Source organism: Rhinoderma darwinii, chromosome 3 (assembly GCF_050947455.1).
Source record: "Rhinoderma darwinii isolate aRhiDar2 chromosome 3, aRhiDar2.hap1, whole genome shotgun sequence".
In the NCBI taxonomy this organism is placed as follows: domain Eukaryota; kingdom Metazoa; phylum Chordata; class Amphibia; order Anura; family Rhinodermatidae; genus Rhinoderma; species Rhinoderma darwinii.
Window position 1 is genome coordinate 387,214,642 of NC_134689.1, and position 26,644 is coordinate 387,241,285.

Sequence of the window (26,644 nt, forward strand, 5' to 3'; positions counted from 1 at the left end):
ACAGCACCGCTGGAGTCCGGGAAGATTTACAGCAAGGTAAGCGTAGTCTCGTGAGATTACGCTGTAAACTGTCATTTAAAACGAGATTCCGCTTGCCTTGCTGTAAATCTCACACAAACATTAGCGAAGTATCAGGATTCTGAATAGACATCACATCCTGGCTGGAGGTAATGTATAGTCACTGTCAGGACACTTGAGTAACGTCAATGTGTATGTATGTGGCTGCACATAGCGATCTAGTTAAGATCACTATGTGCTGTGTAAATGAATGGGGAGAAGTGTATGACGCTGATAGGTCACTGATTGGTCAGCGTCATACACTCCTCTGTACAATGCCCACTTGGTCTAAAGTAAAACACGCCCAGTTGTCCATTAAGAAACTCATTAGCATAAAGCTAATAGGTCATAACTTGCTCAAAAATGATCCTTTTTCTACATTACAGCGCCGATCACATTATGTACCAGACAGGGCACTTATAATGGGGTGACAGAACCTCTTTAAAGGAGTTGTCCAGAAACCACAACACTCGTCTATAGGTTGTGTCTGGTATTGCATCTCTGTTCCATTCACCTAATGCGACTGGTCATGATCACGAATGGATTTATTTTTTTTTTTTCTCTAACTCTGGAAAACCCTTTAAACAACATTGGCGCCCAAGATTTTTGCGACAAGTGCTGTATGAAGAATATGAGTTTTGTTGGAAGTTCACCTTTTAGGATATGTGCACACTAGGTAAATTAGCTTCACATTTTTTTGCAACAGATTTTTTTTATGGAACACCCGCAGCGTATTACAGTAGGCTTAGGCTTTATGGTGTCATTCCACTTAGCAATGTATACACAAATTGACAACTACGTGTTATCATGGGTAAGTCCCTTCACTGACACTAAGCACTTATGACAATGGCAGACTGTAGGCACACCCCATTGAGAATGGAAACCAGCAACACCCAATTGTCAATTTATTAATACGTTTCCAGGAGTTGTAACAGAGGCACAGCACAATAAAAACCTCTTCGGGGGGGGGAAAAAAAAAAAAAAGAAATTGTACTAAAACAGACAATTCTAAACACTTGTATTCACCAATAAAATTAGAACTCAGGAGGGAACATTGCACTCTTGTTGTGTTACTCCTCCTGGAGAACTCTGAATAAATTACCAACTAGGTGTAGCCACTTTGCATTGTTAATGGGTTGTGTCCCTACACAATCTGACATTGTCCAATCAGTGCCGACAGTAAGGCTGGATTCACACGAGCATGTCCGGGACTGAACGTATTTCAGCCGCAAGTGCCGGGCTCCTAGCATCATAGTTATGTACGACGCTAGGAGTCCCTGCCTCAGTGCGGGACAACTGTCCCGTACTGTAATCATGTTTTCAGTACGGGACAATAGTTCCACGGAGAGGCAGGGACATAAGGCATAACTATGATGCTAGGAGTCCGGCTCCCTGCAGTGTGTCCGGGACTTGTAGCCGAAATACGTTCCGTCCTTTACGGACCGAACACGCTCGTGTGAAACCAGCCTTAGGGTCCATTCCCACATTGCGGTTAAGACATTTAGAACCACATATGGAGAAAAAAAAAAAAAAAAAAAAAAAAAAAAAAATCGCATGCGTTTTTCACACCAGATTTGAAAAATGTGATTTTTGGATGCAGTTCTAACTGCACCAAACAAGTGAATGGACCCTTAAACCGTGTAGGGACACAACCTATTGACCAGGGGAATGAGGACACCCAGTTTCCAGGGATAATAACAGAGGAACGACAACACAGATTTCCTATAAAAGATCCTCCAGCAATGTTATTTCACGTAGAATGCGAGTATTTACTAAAACGGACATGTCAGAAGTGACAGATCCTAGAAACATTAAGGCCTCATGCACACGACAGTGCATTATGGGCCACATGCTATCCGAAATTGCAGATAGTATAGGACACATTCTGTTCTATGGGCCTCTGCACACGACCGTGGCTTCCAGTCCGTGCATTGGCCGGGAGCCCGGACTGCTAAAAGATAGGACAAGTCATTTTACATGCCGCATTTGCAGGCCTGGCTACTTATCAATGCACAGTCCGTGATTGCAGATAGCCCGCGGATAACACTCCGCGGCTGTCCGTGCCCGTAGTCACGGGCCATGCACATGGCTACGGCCGTGTGCATGAGGCCTAAAGCCCACATTTGCTAAGCGGTTTGTGCCAAAAAAATGTGAGTCTTCGTAAATGTTGACCTTCGTGTTTAGTAAAATAAGCATAATGTAAACCTCATAGTATTGTTTTAGTAGAGATGCTATTATTGTAAGCAGTGTCATGGTGACTATAGATACAGTTATCAAGTTCTGAGTATTTCCAATAACTTCTAAAAAAAGACATTTTTTTCATTGTCTTTTATTCAGTAGTTTTTTTCCTTCGTTTTTGTTTTTTTTTTTTAAGTCCTTTTATTTTTCCCCTTTTCAACGCCAGACGAGGCAAGAAGTGATTACAGTCAGGTCGTCATAAAAATGAGAGACCAAGACAACTCTCAGCAATAGCCTTGTCGTCCCCCCCCCCCCCCCACCATGACTCCAACCCTGCCACTATCAACCCATTTCCCTGTGTGCCATCCTAGCAGTTGGATTTACACCAGCGCAGGGCACAATGAGGAAGGAGAGCAGGAAAATTGGATATTTAGGTACAGAAGAATGGACTTCTAAAACTGCAAGGGTATAAAAAAAACAAAAAATAAAAACTGGAGTGAGGGGGATATAAAAAAAAAAAAACAGATTAAACCCATCCTGACCCCTCTCTAAAGAACCATACAGAGCGCAGGCCGGTACTGCAATTGACATCTCAAAACAATGAAAAAAATAGACAGAATTAAACCTACATCAGGCAAGATGGTTAAAAAGAAAAAAATAATAATATACAGTGGTCCCTGCTGTGACTTCCGCAGGGCAAGAAGACAGCAGGAGCAGGGTGCACCCCGCGCAGCTATAAAAAGGAGAATTCATGGCACCTTAAACACTGGAAAAGTCAGACGGGGAGGGACTGGCAAAAGTTCCCGCACGGTCAGAAGTTTTCTTCAGTTTTGGAACAGGGTACGAATTCTAGGCTCGACTATTGGAACTAGTTGGACTAAAGGACTGTCCTGTATGGAAAGGCCTGCGCTAATTGACTCGGTCCTGGAATATATACAGGTTATTGGTGGTGGCCACGGCAATGATGTTTTCTTTAGGGTGCCAGGCTGTATGCAGGATCTTCTTGTTGAAGTCCAGACTGTCCACCGTGATCTCATCTTTCTTCCGTTTGCCGCTGGCGCACACTTTACGTGGTTTCAGCGCCATGCGCGGCTTGCTGTTCTCCCGTGAGGCCTCAAGGGTAATGTCACGTTTCGTGTTGCGGTCAAACATTCGGAAAAAGTTGTTGTAGGAGCCGGTCATGACAACACTGTAAAGGGAAAGGTGGTAGGAGTTAATACAATAGTGGGTGTGATGAGCAGAACAACCACCTCATCATTCTAGGAGTCTCTAATAGAAACTAAAGGACCATGATGTCCAGCGGCATACAAAGAGAGGCAGAGCTTGGAGGACTGAGGTGGGCCTTGCTCATTAACCCCTTCCCAACATCCGTCGTATGTAAACGGCGGCGGTCCTGTGGGGGCATATGGCATTAGAAAGAGGGAGGCGGCCTCCTCTGATGGTCCATTGCCCCCCCCCCCCCACTAAGCGATCGCTGGATTCCGATGGTTGTCGGGGCTTATTAGGAGCCTTTCAGAATCACGATATGCTGCAATACTGTTTTTTGGTGACCTCATCGCCCACAAAAAATAAGTGTGATCAAAAAGTCTCATGTAGCCAAATATGGTGCCAATAGAAACTAAAACTCGCCTCGCGTAAAACAGGCCTTCATACAGCTATATCAAAGAACAGGAGGAAAAAAAATAAATAAAAAAAAAAAAGTTATGGCTTTTCGAAGGTGGGGAGGAAAAAGCAAAAATGAAAATCTGAAAATGGCTGTGTAGGGAAAGGGTTAAACTTACTTGTCAGGTCCGTTCCAACAACACTCAAACTTGTCAAAGATGCAGTCGTTCTCATATAAGGAGCAGAGCTTACTCCGGAGGTATTCATGTACCTGTGGAAATAAAGCCGGATGAATACTGACGGCCGTGCCCTCCATCTAACCGTCACACCTATATGCTCTTCTTACTGAAAACCACATTCGACACTTTTTTGGAAGCCAAAATGGCGCAAACTTATGTGTCCTGCACCAAATGCCATAAAATACTGAACAGGTGAATGTGATATTAGAAGAGTCTGCCCTTTACAAAGCCAGCGATTGGCTGCGCCAGTCACATAGATGTACGGCACGTCATCGCTGCAGGAAAATAAACAGACCGCCAGCGGATTTCACAGGCGAGTAATGTCCGATTTATCACTTTATAACATTTCCTGCAGTCAGATTCATTTATTAAACGCCTTGAAGTCCTGGACCACACATTGCTGTAGAATTATTGATTGATCCTCACTATCAAGTGACAGCTGCAGCCCACCAGATTGAACACAACTCCATGTATTCCTCTAGACCAGGGGTCTCAAGCACGCGGGCCGCATGCGGCCCCTGGGGCTGTCATCTGCGGCCCGCGGGACACAGAGCCACTAGTATCGGCTCTGCTCCGAGACTCTGGAATTCCCTGACATCGCTGTCCACATATGTACAGCGATGTCTGGGGCTTCCCCAGAGCCGGAGTCCCGGGCAGAGCGCTAGTACAGGCTCTGCTCCGGGACTCTGTGGAATTCCCTGACATCGCTGCCCATATATTGACAGCGTGTCAGGGTCTTTCCCAGAGCGGAGCAGAGCGCTGGTGTCGGCTCTGCTCCTGGACTCTGTGGAATTCCCTGACATCGCTGTCCACATATGAACAGCGATGTCTGGGGCTTCCCCAGAGCCGGAGTCCCGAGCAGAGCGCTGGTGTCGGCTCTGCTCCGGGACTCTGTGGAATTCCCTGACATCGCTGCCCATATATGGACAGTGTGTCAGGGTCTTCCCCAGAGCGGAGTCCCGGGCAGAGCGCTATTATCGGCTCTGCTCCGGGACTCTGGGGAAGCCTCTGACATCGCTGTCCATACATCGACAATGATGTCAGGGGCTTCCCCAGAGCAGGAGTCCCAGTGATGTCAGGAGCACAGCTGGAGTCCCAGGAAGAGCCTACTAGCGCTCTGCCTGGGACTCCAGCTCTGGGCAAGCCCCTGACATCACTGGGGCAGCCTCTACAGAGGGCACTGTGGCCTTATCTACAGAGGGCACTGTGGCCTTATCTACAGAGGGCACTGTGGCCTTATCTACAGAGGGCACTGTGGCCTTATCTACAGAGGGCACTGTGGCCTTATCTACAGAGGGCACTGTGGCCTTATCTACAGAGGGCACTGTGGCCTTATCTACAGAGGGCACTGTGGCCTTATCTACAGAGGGCACTGTGGCCTTATCTACAGAGGGCACTGTGGCCTTATCTACAGAGGGCACTGTGGCCTTATCCACAGAGGGCACTGCGGCAGCATCCACAGAGGGCACTGCGGCAGCATCCACAGAGGGCACTGCGGCAGCATCCACAGAGGGCACTGCGGCAGCATCCACAGAGGGCACTGCGGCAGCATCCACAGAGGGCACTGCGGCAGCATCCACAGAGGGCACTGCGGCAGCATCCACAGAGGGCACTGCGGCAGCATCCACAGAGGGCACTGCGGCAGCATCCACAGAGGGCACTGCGGCAGCATCCACAGAGGGCACTGCGGCAGCATCCACAGAGGGCACTGCGGCAGCATCCACAGAGGGCACTGCGGCACTATCTAAAAAGGGGCTGCCCAATCTTGACATGTGTGCTAACTGAGCCGCCGGACTGCATTTAGCGACACTTAAACTGGAAAGCTGGATTGTTGAAATAAGCACGTGGAGAAAGATCTCAAATTTTAAACCTAGCGGTATTATTATAGTAATGTAGTATTATTATTATTATAGTAATGTAGTGTTATAGTAGTTCAAATAACTAATTGATTAGCAATAATTTTGTATTGTATCAAATTTGAAAGTAATGCGGCCCGTCAACTTCCCATTTTTTCTATAAGCGGCCCACTTACCCGGCCGAGTTTGAGACCCCTGCTCTAGACGGTAGCGGTCACTCCATAGAAAAAATCCAGCAGTGGAGCTACAAGTCTCTGTGTGGACCAGGTCTAAAATCTGACAGCAGCTCTAAACAGTGGAGGACTAAACAAAGGACCTCCATAACAATATCACCCCAGCACTATACGATCACACTATAGTACCAGGCACAGCCAGCATACACTGGTAAAATGCTGTTCCGGGGGAACCAATTCTGCTAATCGTGGGGGGGGAGGGGGCACAGGGTTTGGACTAATCAAACAGTTATTTCCTTAGTCCCAGAAAAGCCCTTAAGGTCGTGTGGTCCTCGTCTACCAAGTATTGTAATATGCCATTTCTTGGTTATGCGTTTGGGGGGAAAACTTTCCACAAAAAAGGTTACTACTAAGAAATGGCTGAGCAGAATTCACCACTACTCAGATGCCAGAAACTCGAGCATTTGTTACTAGCAATTTCTCTTCATTTTAGGAGGAAACACTCTCCATACTAGTCTAGGTGAAGCAGTATATTGGACAGCTTTCTCTCAGTTACCTGATAGGTTTCCACAGGACGGCTTTCCATGTTCAAGTCCCAGATTTTGACAGACAAGTAGTCCCTGGTCATCATGTATCGCCCATTGTGGCTGAACTTCACATCCGAAATGGAAGAGATGATCTCTGAGAAGAAAGACCTATTGCTGGGATCTTCAGGCTCCTCAAACACTGGAAAAATGAAAGAAAACGTTAACTAAATAGGAGGTATAAAAAAGAAAAATCAATCGTACTTGGTCATAAGCCAATGGCATAGTCCTATACAGAGCAGCTGACTGGCTGAGTCATGTGACACCATGTGCCTCTTCAAAACCAGGAAGTGCTTTCTTTTCCATCCCCTTGTTGGTACTTTGGTGGCTGCTGCAATTACACTAAATAGTCTAATACGTTTAGGTGAGACACTGATGCTCTCATTTAAAGTGGTCTAATAGCCTCCAGCTGGCATGCAGTCCTGGTCCTTAAACCGGCGCCGTATTTAACGTGCGGGTTTAATCGCCCTACCTGATCCCTTTCACCATACACAGCACTCAATGTCCTGATGGTCAAGTGACTGATCACCGGGAAGACGGAAACACAGCCCTAACAGTGACAATTGGCCGATTTCCCTGCTGTTCAACTCCAGTTCCACTGGAAAATGACATTGTAAAATTAGAAATAAAAATGAACTTACGCAGAAAGTCTAATAATGCTATAAAAAAAAAAAAACGTACACTTGGAGTGACGATCGCACAGCGCCGACTCTCGCATATCACACAGACGGATGGTGCCTTTGCTGCTGCTGTATACAAAGGTATTGCAGTGATGTGGGTGAAACTCTGCGGCTGTGATCACTTCCGTCAGCTCTTCCATGTTGGCGGGTTTAATATCTACGATGTCTGGAGCAGGGAGTGAAGGAAACACAACCAAGTCTAAAGGAAACTGCAAAAAACAACGGTAGAGGTGAAGCGGCTGAGGTCGTCTCCACGTATTACATGGGCGGCCATTCATTTACATCCACAGCAAGGAAAATGTATATCCCCCCCCCCCCCCATTACATTGAAAAGGATACTAAAGCTCCTGTCCGTGATCTCCAAGTGCCACAGATTGACCCGCAGGTCGTCTGCTGAAAGATACGTCTCATAGTCACTGTTGACGGAGATGGAATTGATGTGATACGTATGAGCATTGGCGAATATTCTACGAGGACTCGCTTCAACCATCAGGTCCATGGGGCGGAAAACTGGCACCTGGAGAGGAAAGGGAAAACCAGGACAATGTAAAGTCCACTGCCGGATGTGCCATCACTCCAGGTACCATAGAAGCAATGCACGGAATATTACAACACAGGCCGAGAAGGACTTACCCTGAGAGTGGTCACAGTGGTTGGATCCCTATACCTTCCATTTTCTTCTTTAAGGTTGTAACCCTCTGGTCTTTTGTCACGTTCACTGATTTTCCACAGCTTGATAGTTTTATCTTTGAGAAAAATAAAGAAAACATTGGCATGTAGGTCATATAGGTTAAAGGGCTATTCCCATCCCAGACCTTTATTGCAGAGCCGAAGGATATACAAGAAATGTCTGATAGTTGCAGGTTCCCCCCTCGGCATTCACTCTGTGCCTGGATGCGGTGGCCGCCCACCAGGCCGGACAGGGGTATGAATGTCTGAGATGGTTTACCCCTTTAACAACATATAAGAGCAATGAGTAGATTTATTCATTGGGGTAAAGTCTGCCATTACAGTGAAATTAACCTCTTGAAGTTAAAATTTTGCTTGCATTGTGAATCGATTGCACAATATACTGCAATACTCCTGTTTTTTCAGCTCCTATTACAAAGACGGCAGATACGGGGCCTTCATTAGGCCCCCATGCTGCCATAACAACCATTGGCACCCACAGGTCGCGTCACGGCCGATGGGCTGTAGGTGGGGGGGGGGGGGGGGGGGAAATCGCCCCCCTCTTTCTAACGGCTTAGCTGATGCAGTCACTTGACCGTGGCATCTAAGTGGTTAAACGGTCAGAATCAGATTTATCTTCTTTCAGCAGGGTTGTAGGGAGGGGTCTGCTGTATGTTATAGCCGACACCCGCCGGGTATGCATGGGCTCAACCCATGAGCCTGCCACATCCCCCCGTGGCAGCGGTCACATAACTGTACGTCACACGTCATTCAAGGGGCTAATACAATTAAATTACGCACCACCATATATTATTTAGACTCCCAGAAATTGGGGAGGGAAATGTCAAGGTTTCAAGAAGAGAAAACCTCCGTAACAGAGTAATATCTGATGGAGCATAAATATGAAGGGACAGTATGGCTCCATAGACTTCTAGGGATGCCATATTAAACCGCACCATATGCAGCCGCAATACAGCCGCGTGCATGAGCCTTTAGGGTGGTCCTAATGTAGGCAATGCCAACCAAGTAGAAAAACGTAAGATTGAGATGTCGGAATCTTAAAAAGGGACAACCTAAAATGTCATCTATGTCGGCTATCCAGCTGAACACAAACTATTATCTCCTGGTGTCAGCCATTTCTGCTTGTGGAGAAATGGACGGTGGTATTATGGACAGGGAGCCCTGAAACACCTACCCCCCTCCACCCGCCGAGTAACACACAAGCAGCCTGCAGTACAAAACACTTCACTGAAGCAGCACCTCACCATTGGTAGACAACAGGAACTGTGCCGCATTCTTCTGTGGTAACCATCTGATCTTGTTGATCTTCTCTTCAATTTCTAAACTCTTCAAGTAGTCAAATTCAGGCTCGTGGCTCTGGAAAGTGCTGTAGACACTATATTCCCCTCTATGATAAGGGCTTTTACTCTGCAGGAAACAACACATGGGAACAATCACACTTCTGGATAGGTTGTCCAATTAATAGTGTAGGTATCAGTTGTAGCGCTTCCCAGCGCCACAAGATGGCAGCAGCTGATCGTCTACTAAGAAGACAGTCTGAATGGGAGAATAGGAAAAATACCAGAACAGAGCTGGGAACGCCTTGAGACTTCCACAGATCAGCAGTGCCGCAGAAGCCGATCAGGTTACCATATTCACTGCAGTCCTCGAGCGGAACCGCCAGAAAGAAGGGAGCGTCTGAGGTTTTTAACGTTTGGGTCATAAAGAGAGTTCTTAAAGTGGGAGGGGGGGGGGGGGGGCGCCTATCCCTATGTGTAAGCAGGAAAAAGCTTTAAATATTGGTAACTGACCTGAGAGAGAAAGTATGAGGATCCGACTATACTAACCTCCTGCTGGAAGATGACCACACGTCCTCCTTTATCTCCAGTGGCTAATAATTCTCCAGAATGATTAAATTCTACCGTAGATATGATATCCGCTGCAACAACAGAAGGCATCAGTGTTACAATGGTGGCACGACGGAAGGAGACATCTATACATGTGGAGGTGAATAGGACTGAACAACATTAGTGTACTACGTGGAAAGTTCATCACTTGGGCTCTCTGTCGCGTTTGGTTACCCCACTTGCCACGCTGAAGACTAATGCAACGTCCTGCCACCATGGCTGCCCATCTACATTCAATAGACCCTGGTTATAGACTGGCGACAGCTGTTTGGACCATGACATGTGCCACTTGTTATATGGAGACAGGCGTAGTTGGAAACCGGAGCACCCACAAACACGGGGAGAACAAAAACCCCATGCAGATATTACCGTGTTCAGATTTGAACCCAGAGCTGCAATGCTATTGTGCCAACCACTGAGCCACTGTGCGTGCAGAGGGCCCAGGCCGTGTATGAACATGCAATGTGGTCTGGATTTACAGCCCCATGAACAAAACTATTATTGGTGAGGTGCCCTCACTATGGACGATTCATCATCACGGATGGAGGAGGCGCAGGACTGGCAGACAGAGTCCTCATCAGTGTTCCTCATGACACTGACAGGTGGGGCTGCAGGATCGTCAGTGTTGTCATCGGGTCAAGTAGTAAAAATGTGATTATAACTTTGAAAAAAACATTAAAAGCAGCTAATAGTCGCAGAGATATTACGTGTAACACCATACCAGCCAGAGTCTAAGGTTAAAGGGCACAGCACCCTCTGTCTTTTACCCCAGTGACCCTGAATAACCCCCCCCCCCCCATGCAGATTGTCACAGGTTTTTCTTCCTCTATGTTCAGCAGAGACGTCATTTTCTGCAGTAAGATTCAAGGCCACGTGTCGTCCCGGCACGTGAAGGGTAAAACTAATCTCATCTTATTGATTAGACATGGGAACGAAATAAAAAATCTGGGAGAGTTTGCACAATTCTGACTGCAGTAAAATTCCTGTAATCCGGCACCCAATAATCCAGCACCGCTGCAGGATGACCGTGGCAGAGAACTGTGGGTAATGATATATATTGGAGCCTTCACAATAGTCTACCTTCACTAGCGGTGATGTGAATAATAGCGCCGCTGCGAATCAATGCAAGGTCACCGCAGTAGTGTCATCTCCGGTATGGGACTTGTATATGTAATATTTTACCCAAGATAAACCAGCGTTTACAGAGCAGCCACAGGTTTACGTACGAGCGAATGAATGAAGGCTGTGAACGTGTGTTAATCCATCATTTACAACAATTCCAATGTCCTGAAGATGTGAGGTGATCGGGATTATACTGTATATTTGCGTCTGTTCACTACAAATAGTAGGATGCTGCAAAAGCCACGGCCATACTGAAATACTTCACTACCTTGTAGGGCTGGGCAAGGAATTGAAAAAAACATATATTTTCTCTCGATCTTCCTTGTTCAATTGTATCAGGACGCAGATACAGTGGAATGCAATGATAGAGTATGGGGCCGTTAGTGAGGGGTAGAGCAGGGACCTATGTATTGCTGGCCGCTCACGACTCCGCGCAGACGTGACGACTTCGCTGCCTCGCGCCTGTCTGGACCGAGCCACACAGACCGGAGGGATCTCCTCCACTCGTCGTTGGAAAGGGGTTAGGCAAGTATTTTATTATTTTTTTTTAGGCACTATTGGGGCCAAAGTGGAAGCAGCTATGGGGGCATTATACTGCATAGGGGCAGCTAGGGGGCATTATACTGCATAGGGGCAGCTAGGGGGCATTATACTGCATAGGGGCAGCTAGGGGGCGTTATACTGCATAGGGGCAGCTAGGGGGCGTTATACTGCATAGGGGCAGCTAGGGGGCGTTATACTGCATAGGGGCAGCTAGGGGGCGTTATACTGCATAGGGGCAGCTAGGTGGCGTTATACTGCATAGGGGCAGCTAGGTGGCGTTATACTGCATAGGGGCAGCTAGGGGGCATTATACTGCATAGGGGCAGCTAGGGGGCATTATACTGCATAGGGGCAGCTAGGGGGCATTATACTGCATAGGGGCAGCTAGGGGGCATTATACTGCATAGGGGCATTATACTGCATAGGGGCAGCTAGGGGGCATTATACGGTGTGGAGGCAGCTATGGGGGCGGTTTTGGGGCTATCCTACTGTGTGGGGGCATTATACGGTGTGCTGGGGTAGCGTCGGGATATATTATATACAGTAGTATACAGCAGGCTCAGGGTATATATATTAATTTAGGGCGTGGCCTAAATAATCGTTCACCAATTGTAATAGAGGTTACACGTTCAATGACTCATGATTTTGATCATAATAATCGCCCAGCCCCAGAACCTTGTATTCATTTATATATCAATTTACAATAAAAGTTTTTTCTTTTTACAAACAGCGCCACTAAAGCGCTATGTCTGGTATTGCAACTTAATCCTATTTGGGCAAATTAGATTTTTTCCAAATTCCATCTCCACTTTACAGTGGAAAAAAAATAATAATTCACATGGATTCTAGGAAGGGATGTGAACATTCAGGAGATTTCACATCTGAAACAGCATATCGATTTACAAGGAGTCTATAGTGCGTGAGTCTATTGTGTCCAATGGATGTACAGTCCTTGTGGTGTGGCTGCCTCTACCAATCATGAATGAATACAAAATATCTCTGTCCATCTACCTATAAAACACACATCATAACCCCCTGCCTAATATTGCGTAGTTCCCCCTTGTGACGCCAAAACAGCTGTGACCCATCGAGACATGGACTCCACAAGACCTCTGAAGGTTCCGGTGGTATCTGACAACAAGACATTAGTAGCAGATTTCTTAAAGGGGTTGTCCGGGTTATTAAAATTATTAATGACTTCTCAGGATAGGCCATGAATAGTAGATCGGCTGTCAGCACCCCCGCCGATCAGTTGTTTGAAGGGGCTGCAGCCTCTTTACTGTTTACATGCTTCTTTCTGTTCATACTTGCACGCACCATTACATTTGTAGCAGCCGTGCAAGGTACTGCACCACTGACCCATTCAGAATGGGACCGTTCCGCGACCCCTTCAAACTGCTGATCGGTGGGGGTGCCGAGTCTCTGATCCCCACCGATCTAATATTTGATATTCCGGATAACCCCTTTAAGTCCTGTAAGATGTGAGGTGGGGTCTCCATGGATCGGACTTGTTTTTTCAGTACATCCAATAGAAGATTTGGAGGCAAAGTCATCACCTTGAACTCATGTTTCTCAGACCATTTCTGAACAATTTTTTTGCATTATCCTGCTGAAAGAGGGCACTGCCATTAGAGAATATCGGTGCCATGAAGTGGTGTACTTGGTCTGCAACAATCTTTATGTAGGTGGTACATGTCATAGTAACATCCACATTGAATACGAGGACCCCAGGTTTTCCAGCAGACCATTGCCCAGGGCATCACACTGCCTCCGCCGGCTTGTCTTCACAGGTGGCGCCAGGGTGCACTCTCTTCCTCAGGTAAGACACACACGTACCCAGCCGTCCACATGATGTAAACGTGATTCGTCAGACCAGGTCACCTTCTTCCATTGCTCCATGGTCCAGTTCTGATGCTCATGTGCCCATTGTAGGCACTTTCAGCAGTGGACAGGGGTCAGCATGGGCACTCTGACCAGTCTGCAGCTACACAGAGAGCCGCGATGATCTGTGTATTCGGACACCTTTCTATCATAGCAGCAGCAACATTCTCAGCACTTTGTACTACAGGATCTCTTCTGTAGGATAAGACCAGACAGGATAGCCTTCACTACCCACCCGCATTAAGGAGCCTTGGGCACCCATGACCCTGTTGCCGGTTCACTGCTCTTCCTCCCTTGGACCACTGTTAGGTACTAACCACTATATACCAGGAACACCCCACAAGTCCTGCCATTTTGGAGATTCTCTGGCCCAGTCATCACAATTTGGCCCTTGTCATAGTCGCTCAGATTCTTACACTTGTCCATTTCTGCTTCCAACACATCAACTTCAAGGACGGACGGATCCCTTGCTGCCTAATATATCCCACCCATTCTCAGCCGCCATCGTAACCAGATCATTTTATTTGTCACTAGTTTTAATGTTATGGCGGATCAGTGTATGCCTGCCGTCTCTATAGGATATAAAGCGATTAAAATGGATTTGCATTTCCTATTGACATAGGCAACAAGGGTAGTTCTCGCTCTACTTTGGCTCTCACATCAGTTCTATTACACATTAGATACTCTCCCAATCCTCAGTCACCCGTTAATCCTCACACTATACATAGGTGATGCTCTAAGGTTTCCAGTGCCTGAAGCCGGGATTATCACCTCCCCGGAAGATCCTGATACTGACCACAGATGTTGCGCGCTCTGCAGGGGGTCAGTCTATGACATGAAGGACTGAGCAGCTGCCAAAATACTCTGCGCGTGCTGCGTGACAGACCGACTAACCTGCCGCTGCCAACCCCACACTTGTGGAGGCAAGTCTAGGAAAACAGGTCTGGGAGTTTACTACAGGGTGGAGAAAGCAAAAAAGTTATCCTCCTGCAAAACAATCACCCAGAAACGGGAAAACCTACAAGTCAAGTGTGCGCTGCGTACAAACCCGGGGTTAGGTTTTACTTAGGAATTGATTGAAAATCGAATTTGATTCCTCTGAACTTCTCCAAAAAAAATAAAAAATGTATGCGATTGTATGAGCTGTGCATAATCCAAACATACCAAGCAGACCCCTCTTCCCCACACACCTTCCTGCTCATAATGGTCACGAGTGCATGTTTATTCCGTATGTCCCTTGCCGTCAGTACATAGCAGGTCCTTGACTGATGTGAACATTTATCTATTGTGTGTGTCTCGAGCTAAACACAACTTTCCAGATTTTGTTCTGTCTAATACACATGAATGGCATTAGCCAGTCACTACTCGGACACCGAAAACAACAGCGCCCGACAGGACCCATTGACCTCAATGGGTTCCGTCAGGTTCCCGTTATTTTGCTGAACAAAACAGCGCAGCAGGGTGATGGAGACTCAGATGTGAACAGAGCCTTGCACGGGTTGTCCACTTTAGAAGACCTCTATGTGCCTCATCTAAGTGAGGTCCCCAGCTCTGGTGTGGAGGGCCACTGCAAAGAGGGACTTCTCTGCTGGAGGAAGACTGTTTGGGGGGGGGGGGGATATGCTCCAAACAGCAGGACCCCAGCAATCAGCTCATTGTCAAGGGACCTTTTGTGTGAGAAGGGATGTCCACAGGGGTCCACTCCTTTAAAACTTCTAGGTATTCTCAGACGCTGGAGAATAACCACCGTCAACTTGCTCCATCCGACAATCCAATTCTTTAGGATGGAGGGAGCAAGATGCAGTCCAGTGTAGGGATGTCACCATACCAGAATTTGGACTTCGATGCCGATACTTCGTGTAGTATTGCGATTGATACCAATTCGATACTTTGCCAAAAGTAATAAAAAAAAAAAAAAAGTTCTTCCATTTTCTGATGTGAGGCACGAGGTGGTCTGATGAATTTAACCTCCACGTGCCTCACACTAATAGTAATTAACCCTATCATGTACCTCAGTCATAATGGGCTAATGTGTAAGGCACATGATGGGGTTAATTACTATTAATGTGAGGCACATGGAGGTAAAAATTCATCACACCTCGTGCCTCACATTAATAAGTGATAGAAAGCAGTTTTTATTTTTTTACGGCTTACACCTCATAAATGACACAAAAAAATAGTTGTGTAGGTTATTACGGTTGCGCCAATACTGAATATGTGTATTGAGACTTATTTTAATGTTTATTGTAAAAAAGGTGTATGTTTTTTTATTTTTTATTTAACATTACTTTGTGTTCATTTTTAAAATTTTATGTACTGGCATATATCTATATACTGATCGTACACAGGCATATATCTATATACTGATAGTACACAGGCAGTTGTTAGGACATACCTCAGTATGCCCTAACAAAAGGAAATATGGTAAGACAGCACTGGGGTCCTTCAATAGACCCTGGGCTGTCTGCCCATATATGGTATGGCCCTCAATCGCGTCACAGGGAATTCCCCATGATGCGATCCAAAGGGGCATCCTCCCTTCTCATTTACCTCTGAATGCTGCAGTCAGCTTTGATCGCAGCATTCAGGAGAATAGCGGCGGAGATGAGAGGTTTCCCTGATCTCCGCCGTTATAGAGCGGGGCTGAAGTTTTGTAATGCAGTGATTGCCCCGCTCCTGAGAGTAAGTGCGCACGCGGTCAGCATGAGGAGATGCGGCTGGCGCTGCACTAATGAGCTGCAACTCAGGCTCTGAAGACAGAACATGGGGGTGTTTTGCAGTGCTGCCGCCATGTTGTCTTCAGTGCCGCCGCTCATTAGTGCAGCGACGGCGCACACATATCAGGACTCAGGAGTGGAGCAATGACTGTATTACACAGCCGCTGCCCCGCTCTCATATATTCATGTATTACAATACTGAGCTGGACGGCCGCACAGCTTAGTATCAAAATACATGAAACAACGGTATCGAACCGTTTGGGGATGCAGAGTATCGAAGTTTCGATGCATCGCGCATCCCTAGTCCAGTAAATATATTTCTATTTATTTGCACCAAGTGACAGGTGCCCTTTAACAGGGATCCCTACACTGCAAGCCATAAGGCCGACACAGATTGAGAACTTGACAAAAACAGAATATTAATGTCCCACAACTAAATGACTTAAAAGGGGCTTTTCAAGTGGCAAAAAAATTGGCTAAAGGCAAATGTGATAAAACAACACAAGAAACATCACTTACCTGGAATATCCACCACCCTTTCAGCACAGCCATTGGTCTTTGTTAGCTGTCCTGCATTGATGTGCCGACTACCAGCACATGCCCGCTGTAGTACTGGTTTCAGCAGTAATGCAATTGTAACGTGCGGGTAGTTGCCACTGCAGCGAAGGGGGATATACCAGGTGAATAAATGTTTTTTTTAATCACATTCCTTGCCTTAAAGAGACTCTGTCACCACATATAAGTGCCCTGTCTCCTATATAAGGAGATCGGCGCTGTAATGTAGGTGACAGTAATGCTTTTTATTTAGAAAAACGAACTATTTTAAACCACTGTATGAGCGATTTTTAGCTTTATGCTAATGAGTTTCTTAATGCCCAAGTGGGCGTGTTTTACTTTAGACCAAGTGGGCATTGTACAGAGGAGTGTATGACGCTGACCAATCAGCATCATGCACTCCTCTCCATTCATTTACACTGCACTAGTGATATAGTTCTATCGCTATGTGCAGCCACATACACAAACATTACTGTAGTGTCCTGATAATGAATATACATCACTACCAGCCTGGACGTCATGTGTACTCAGAATCCTGACACTGCTGAATGTTTTCTGTGAGATTCCAGCAAGGCAAGCGTAATCTCGCGAGATTACGATGTAACCTGTCATTTCAAACGAGATTACGTTTGCCTTGCTGGAATCTCACAGAAAAGATTCAGAAGTGTCAGGATTCTGAGTACACATGACGTCCAGGCTGGTAGTGATGTATATTCATTGTCAGGACACTGTAGTAATGTTAGTGTTTGTGTATGTGGCTGCACATAACAATATAACTATATCGCTATTGCAGTGTAAATGAATGGAGAGAAGTGCATGACGCTGATGGGTCACTGATTGGTCAGCGTCATACACTCCTCTGTACAACGCCCACTTGGTCTAAAGTAAAACACGCCCAGTTGGGCATTAAGAAACTCATTAGCATAAAGCTAAAAATCGCTCATAAAGTGGTTTAAAATAGTTCGTTTTTCTAAATAAAAAGCATTACTGTCACCTACATTACAGCGCCAATCTTCTTATGTAGGAGACAGGGCATTTATAATGTGGCGACAGAGTCTTTAAGCAATTATTTTTTAAAACACAGAAAACCTTTTAACACTTTCACGTTGCTGAACTGTAGCTTTACGTCGTGAAAGGGTGTTTAAAGATGGTGTCTGCTCAGAAGCAGAGCGGGCCCACTGCAAGGACCCAGGAGCAATGCTTGCGATCAGAAAAATTTCTGATCGCAAGCATTTAACCCCTCAGATGCCGGTGTCAGATATGACCACCGGCATCTATGGGGTTTTTACTGCCTCTTCCACTTTGGGGCCTTTTACCAGTACCCGCGCGGCGATATTGCTGGAGTCGGTGTACTCCTATAGCAGCTGGGAGAATTGTGAACGCTCCCAACCCTGCTAGAGGAAAATTGCTATTGAGACTGGACTGTGGCAGGTCTCAATAGCAATGCACTGATTTTGCCATAGCCTGCAATATTGCAGTCTATGGCATAAGCGATCTAATGATCGCAGGTTCAAGCCCCCTAAATAAAATGGAGCTAAAGTAAAATAACAACAATTTAAAAGATAAAAAAATTCATAAATATAAAAATTAAAATCACCCCCCCTTTACCTTGATTAAATATAAAAAACAAACAATAATAAACAAACACATTCGGTATCCCCACGTCCGAAAATGCCCGAATCGCAGTTTTTTTGCCACTTTATTGGCCAAACCCCGCTGATTTCTAATGTATATGGGGGTGTCCGGATTTCCTCCGGAAAAAAAAAAAAAAAAAAGGAGACGGAGCATTGGGCATGTTGGATTTCCACATGCCTAATCCTTTCTTCTCATGAGAGAGGAGTGGCCGCCCAAGTGGCTGGCAGCAGCTTATTCCCCTCTGCCTACTAAGTACATATGTTCCTGACTGGGGGTTGGCATATAAGCCACTGTCAGGCACCTCTAGCCCTGCTTTAAACAATACATGCAGCCAGCCAGTTTACAAAAGACAGACGTTGGGGGTCCCCCATAGACGTTAAGTAAATCATACTCTGATTGTTTTCTCCTACAGAAGGCGAATGCCTGTGGCCAGAGTAGACTTCCCCGGTTCTAGTCAAGGTATAGGACATAAATAAAAGCACATTTAAAATACTACAGTACAGTGTCAAGTGTCAGAACAGAGAGAGTAAGGCCTAATGCACACGACCGTGGTTTTTTTGTCCATTTGCTCTCCACAGTTTTGCGGCCAGCACACGGGCACATTCATTTATATGGCCCCATGGTCACGACTGATGTTCACGGCTCCTTGTGAGGGCTGCAAAACTGGGCCGCAAAAACTAAGGACATGTCATTTTACGGTCCATATCTGCGGCACAAACTCGCCCAATGTGCGTTACCATCCCTGCATTTTTCTTTTATGCATTCGTGAATACTGGTGAGACAACGCACTGCGGAATGTTTTTTTGCCGACAAATGGACCGCAACGGATCCATGGTTTTGCGGACCGCAAAATCCCCACGGTCGTATGCATTAGGCCTTAGTGACAAAAAACAAAACCGGGTTACCTTCCGAGACATCATCTTCCACTGCTCCCTTCACCTGAGAAAAACACCATTGAATATCATTGCCTCCACCAGCTCCTGGGGGAAAGAAAATGAGAAAAAAAAAAATAGTCAATTAGGATTAGAACAGTCCTACAGATTAAATTATTGTCCCCAGTCTGCTAGAACTACAGACGTGAAATATATACAAACAGTAAAAACACTAATCGGGCACTTTATGGTACAGAATTCAGCAGGTGTCCAGTAGTCTGGAAAACTCCTCAATAGTCCGGTAGCTAGATATTCCAGATTATCAGTATTTTACAATATTAACTGTCTGACAAAAGTTGAGGAACTAAAAGTATACACACTGCAGTGACCAATACAACCTCCATCAGCCGCCATATTTTATCTGAGGGCCAGGAGACCCTTCATGTTTGAGAGACCAAATCGCAATACTTGGATTATAGAGAGCACCCTCCTCCATATTCTGACACACCAACCCGAACCCACTTCCGTATATAGCCCAGCATCTCAACGACGAAAAGTAGTCAATGACCAAGTAGGAAGCAGCTGTCCTTCATTATAGAGGATAGAGAGGCTTACAAGTGACAGCCGCTCTGTTCTCACATTCTTACAGCAATCACCGACAACGTTCAACCTAAACCACTGGACACCAGGGACTAGTGCATCAGGGAGCCATAAGGGGGCGCTCTAAGACTAGCAGTCCAAACACTACTCCTGCATAAAAGCCCTTCGACTTGCAGATGGCAGACCTTGTGATGGAGGTCACACAATGCTGTTAATTCAATAGGAATTTAAAAGGCTATGCCCACTTTCCCCCGGTCCCCAATTTAGCAGCTGCCCAGTGCATAATGAACGACAAAAGCATTAATCCACCTAATCCCCTGTTAACAAAAGGTTTTAAAAGAAGGAGCGCTGCTCCAGGAACAATGGACCTCAGGCTGAAAATCTCAATTGAACTCCTAGTGAAAAGGGTGGTGGTGGCCATATATCAGACGACGTCTCGTGGTCTGAAGCTGGTCAAAGACGTCAGGGGAAACAGGGATCAGACATGTTTGATTTCAACCTTACCCAATCTATTACTTCCCCACGCTTGATTCGGCTTATCTCCCCCTGTAGAAATGAAATGCCCATCTGGCCAACACGAATGGGCATATTTTTGGTGGAGAACACTATTGGCCCTTCTGTCTATAACCAACTTGAGACATGTGTTTGGCCTCCATACACACAACCAATATAGACAGATTCCTTAGCCTAGGAAAGTCTCGAATCAGTGCTTCATTATCCATCAATTCCAGACACAAATCAGACACGAAGACCACGTCAAGCTCAGGACAAGTAACCACAAAAACATAAGACCGCAGAAAATGTATCTAATCCAGTGCATGTCAAAGACCAGGTGGTCAACGCACCTAATAAACTTGACACTGGTGCCCAACTCTTTGTTTTCTACTGATAAACCGCTTTCCTGCCGTATACCTCAAACGGATGCCACTCTATAGGCATACAGTGGCATTTGTCACCCATGAACTCCCATGTTAAAAAAAATTAAAAAAAAATCACACGTTATACTTTTTTTGCGGGGTGCCTCTGAATGGAATAGCAGCAGACTGTGCTATGCCGTAGAGTTAAAAAAGAAATGGTACATCGATATATGCAAGCCTGAGGGGCACTCTTTTGACCTCCGTCAGGGTAAATGGGGGGCCTACGGATACATTTGACGTTTGCAGCGGGTGCTTTCCCAGCACACATACCCAACGGACACTGCAAGTGCTGTGTAAAAAAACATGGCCTTACAAATAGTATGCTCAATCACAGCAACTTTTCCTTATATACTGAAGAATGATGGCCAGACAATGCGCAGGAGGCACAAGCCTAGAGCAGAGCATGACCACGGGCCTAGAGCAGAGCATGACCACGGGCCTAGAGCAGAGCATGACCACGGGCCAAGAGTCATTATAAAAGCCACGGTACATGGCTGACCAGCCTGATCTAGTGCGAAAAATTCTTCAACTTTATGATTTCCAGCTATTGCAAACCTACAACAGCATGCCCTGAACGGGAGTTGTAGTCGGAGACCACGTTAAGGCAACCACCCGTGCTCATGATCAGTCTAACACTACGATCCAAGTCTAGGCAGGTCATCCATAGTAAATATGGCGATTTAAAGGGACGAAAACTGTTAAGTAGTGTCAGACAAACTTGAGCACCAACTCCTCCATATGAGGGCAAAAGTCACAAAACGATCACCACAACTACCAACACAAGCTTTATGCCAAGGTGATAACCAATCAAAAGGATATAAAGAATGCAAAAGAAATGACAAGCCTGTAAGGGCACACCTCAGATTTAATGAAGCTCCTGTAAGTCTTTACGTGAAGCAGATACATACGTCACTACTAAAGCTCCAGGCAATCTGTGAAATCGTCTTAAAGCTACACGGCGACTGCTATTAGGAAAACAAATACTTTCTCCGGATCTATTAAGGACGACTTGTTCCCAGAAGAAATGTAGTCAGGATATGGTGGTCCCAACACTACCCCTACTATCAGATCCAGAAGAGTTAATGCAGAAAACACTACCCAGAAAGACGGCTCTCGGAGAAAACTTCAGAAACATTGGATTGCGTCTGGGAACACTGCTGCCATTCACAAAAATCCTGGACCGCCCTCGCCATAAAGAGTTCCTAGTTCCGCTGACACAGGAAGGAGCTGTGGCTCAATCTCCTTACCCCTCTGGAGGATCAGGAGGTGCGTGCTGGGACTGAACTCTGCCATGTAACAACATGCCCGGCACATCTAGTGCCCAGAAGGAACAAGGCATGAAACATGTATGCCCGACTAAGTCTGACAAAGGGTTAAATGGCCCCCACGACTGATGTGCTTTGTCAGGTTCGCTCTCTCCCAAACAGAGGATGTGCTGAAAGGATGCAGTGATGCTGCTGAAGGGGAGGGGTGAGGGGGGGCAACGGGTCCAACACAATGTACGTGCAAATAAAAGGCTGGACCTTCCCCCGCAGGAAGATGATGCAGGGCTGCTGGGAGCAGGCATCCGGTCCTGGAAAGGTTATATGCATCCTTGAAGATGCCTGGGATAGTGGAGTCAGAGGATGCGGGAGGTCCTGCGGCTGGAGAATGAGAGGCTTCCGTTAGAAGTCAGTGCTAACAGCAAGTTACAGCTATGCCAGGGATGCAGCCAACATGGGCAACCACAGCAAATAGTGAACGCTGCCGGACACGATTGGCGTGTACAGAGGACCAGCTCCGCAAACATAAAACGGATAATGGAAATCACCACCCACTAGATGTCTACATCAATCATTTCTAGGGAGCAGCGTGTAATATTAGAGAGAGAGATGAATGCACAGCTAAGCATGGGGCACTGTCCATGCAGTGCTGGGCATCATAAAGCAGTGCTCAGTACAATGAACCCTGAACGTTACTCCCACTGGCCAATAAAACACTTCTGTGACCATATTCTAAAAATACAACAGTAAACTAAGTATACAGAAAGGTTAGTGACATCACCGGGTGTTGCTTATATCACTACGGCCCTGCAGCCTTTTATAACAACAACTCTATACCATAAGAACTATCGGTGGCATGAGGAAACTATGCCATACAAGCCACCTAACCCCGTCATAGGAGACACAGCGATCAGAATGGACCATTACCCTTAATATGGAAGATTGATCTGTGGAACACCTCCAGATCTTCTAGTGGCCAATTCATAGGAGACAAACGTCTTACACACTATATAAGTACCAGTTATCAGCACAAAGACTGGTACCTTAAAGAGGCTCTGTCACCAGATTTTGCAACCCCTATCTGCTATTGCAGCAGATCGGCGCTGCAATGTAGATTACAGTAACGTTTTTTTTTTTTAAAAACGAGCATTTTTGGCCAAGTTATGACCATTTTTGTATTTATGTAAATGAGGCTTTCTAAAGTACAACTGGGCGTGTATTGTGTTCGTTACATCGGGGCGTTTACACTTCTTTTACTAGCTGGGCGTTGTGACGAGAAGTATCATCCACTTCTCTTCAGAACGCCCAGCTTCTGGCAGTGCAGACACAGCGTGTTCTCGAGAGATCACGCTGTGACGTCACTCACAGGTCCTGCATCGTGTCAGACGAGCCGGCACCAGAGGCTACAGATGATTCTGCAGCAGCATCAGCGTTTGCAGTTAAGTCGATGTAGTTACTTACCTGCTGATGCTGCTGCAGAATCATCTGTAGCCTCTGGTGCCGATGTGTCCTCGCTCGTCCGACACGATGCAGGACCTGGGGCAGGAAGTGAGTGACGGTCACAGCGTGATCTCTGGAGAACACGCTGTGTGTCTGCACTGCCAGAAGCTGGGTGGTAACGGAGAAGTGGATGATACTTCTCGTCACAACGCCCAGCTAGTAAAAGAAGTAAAAACGCCCAGATGTACACACATATACACGCCCAGTTGTACTTTTACTTTAAACACGCCCACTTGGACTTTAGAAAGCCTCATTTACATAAATATAAAAATGGTCATAACTTGGCCAAAAATGCTCGTTTTTTTTTTAAAAAAAACGTTACTCTTATCTACATTGCAGCGCCGATCTGCTGCAATAGGAGATAGGGGTTGCAAACTCTGGTGACAGAGCCTCTTTAAGCGATCCTTACACTTCAGAAGGACGACAGTTATTTCCCTGACTCCTCAATATATAAATATTTACATTAAAAACGCACGCGCACACTGCCAAATGTGAAAAGGGGTATAAGCAGCTGCCAGACACTTCAAGTGGCGGCTGATATCCAACCAACCGGTACTTACCGGCCAAATCAACTTTGAGAACAAGTAGAAGGTGTATACGGCCAACTCGAGAGGTTGTCTTTGTAGATCGCTCAGGAGAGCATTGCCTGTATAAACCATCCCTATCCACCCCCGAAAGATAGATCCCCCATCAAAACTTCTGGAGACCTTGTAAAATGAGATCAAACTAATTTCCATATACAGAGCAAGACGAATTGTCTAGAACGTGAGATGTTGACTAAGATGAACCAGACCAGATCTTCATGGTGGAAGTAAACCCTTACATGGTCTCACCACAACACTTGTCAATGGGGCCCATTTCTCCAGGATGTGGCAAGAACCAACCAGTCGCTAACTTTCCAGATGGCTGGACCGAGCCCATGAGCTTCCAAATCTGCTGCAAGAACCAGTTCTTATAGCCGGAGCACTAACATGTCAACGTGCTCCTGAGGTGACCCAACCCGACCATGAAGTCTATGGTAGAACACGGGACTGAGGACTTCCAGGACTCCTGCTCAATGACAGATAAGCAGGCTATCTTTCTATAGGACATGCAGTAAATACATAAATCCAGGGAGAAGTAGAGTTCTGGGGTCTCCTCTGCGTGATGATTTGTAGTCACGTAGCGTCCCCAAGGAGGAACTTCTGAGATCTATGGAGGACACAACCAGGTCCTCTGATCCCAGGAGCCAGCCCTTCCCATTTATGGTGAGAAGCTGTCTCCAGATATAGATTGCTGGGACTTATAGGTCTTCAGCGGCTGTGAAACCATAGGTGGCGCACTTCTGAAATTCTGTTTCCACCTATATAGAGCATACTGGGGTGATATGGAAGGTACCTGCATGGGGCGTACCCCATAGTGACCCGACTGCTTCCTACCAATAGCCATACCCTGGGCCTAGTGTATCCATGCCGTCTCTTGCTTAATGCCATCACCTTTGCTGTGCGGGCACCGAAACGTCACAGAAACTACTGATAGAATCCACCTGGCGCTATCAAACAATCGCAAAAAAATGTAACACCACGAGCAACAATCTAACCACACGCCTTTCCAGGAACACAAGGAGGAAAGACATGGTGGCACGGTCCGCAAAGGTCATTATAGAAGTATTATTATCTATACATTATAAAGTGCAATCACGTGTGCTCCGCCATTATATACCCACACCGATATATATATTATACACACACACACACCATATAGACTGATACAAGAGAAAACATATAGACAGGTCAAGAAGTTTATATCAATCCTCAACATTTACAGGTTCTTACATTGAGATATATATATATATACATACATACACACAGATTATATAGACACCCTCCATACAGATTATATAGACACCCTCCATACAGATTCTATAGACACCCCATTATATAAATGCAGGTTCATACACGTACATCTTATATACAGGTATATATCTATCCCCACCCATATACAAAGGCTACAGCTTCATATACACCCTCCCGCCATGCACACATGTATATAACCGATGTTATATATTATATACACCTATAGACAGCTGAGGAGCCGCAGCCCTCCCTCCAGTCATACACACAGGACGCTATAGGCGCTGCTCCTCGTGCACAGACACATCAGGAGGGTGCACATATATAACATATTATATATACAGCCTGTCCGCACATCTCTATATACCCGTTCTCCCGCACACCCCGCTGCACTGCACACAGAACACACACACTACTCCCCTCCCCCTCCACGATGCAGCCACCATTATCCCGAGCCTGTGCTTCTCTCTCACCCGCCATGCTGCCCCCTGGCCACTGTTTGTCCCGGGCTCCAGATGGAGGCGGATACCGGGGAGGCCACTGCCCGGGGCGGGAGGACCGGACTCTGGGGCCGCGGCTTCAAGACGGAGGCCGCAAGAACGGCGACGTCACTGGGCAAGGACCAAAGGCGGGGCTTCGCGGGAGAGGGCTGGTCCAGTGTACGCCGGAATGAGGGACGGCGGTGGGAGGAGGAGCTGTGCTGTCCGCAGTGCGCATGTCACATGTGTGACTACCTGACCTCACAGCGACCATCGTCGCTATTACTGCTGGTCACGAGTTGCTCGTCTTACCTCAGACTCTTATACATGGGGGTTTCCGGTTCTATGTAATTAAATGGAGCCACAGCCCTTAAAGGGATTATTTAGAACTGTCAACCAAGTTATAAAAGTAAGTCAGGTTGATTCTGACCTTTGGGCCCTCTCACTGTTACTGAGAATAATGGGCATCAAATCCCCGTTCTCCATGTGCTGTCCACTCCATAGAGATGAATGGGAGCAAATTCAGTTGTTTCACATGAATCTCTATGGAGAGGACAGCACATGGAGGACGGGGACTTGGGGCCCTTTGTTCTCAGCGACGGTGGGGGTCCCAGAGGTCACGTTCCGGCCTGAATTAAACCTGTGGTGGATTGAATGATAAAAGTAAAATAGAGGTTGCCATAGGGAAAAAGCAGAAGGGACCTTGCTTGGTTTGTCAGGGGTTAAAGTTGTAGGACCGACCCCCACAATCCTAATCTTAGACTATATCCTTACAATATACCAT

General features: G+C 46.4%; 1 protein-coding gene across 1 annotated transcript; it reads right to left on the bottom strand.

The window, feature by feature from the left end:
• Positions 1-949: 949 nt before the first annotated feature.
• On the bottom strand, positions 950-26,046 carry PPP2R2A (protein phosphatase 2 regulatory subunit Balpha). Its single transcript, XM_075858930.1, has 10 exons — positions 25,855-26,046; positions 19,304-19,378; positions 9,886-9,977; positions 9,304-9,466; positions 8,003-8,115; positions 7,709-7,886; positions 7,371-7,535; positions 6,662-6,831; positions 4,017-4,108; positions 950-3,424 (listed from the first exon to the last, which is right to left on the bottom strand). The coding sequence occupies exons 1-10, from the start codon at positions 25,859-25,861 to the stop codon at positions 3,145-3,147; spliced, it is 1,335 nt and encodes a 444-aa protein (XP_075715045.1). The 5' UTR covers positions 25,862-26,046; the 3' UTR covers positions 950-3,144.
• Between the last annotated feature and the right edge of the window lie 598 nt (positions 26,047-26,644).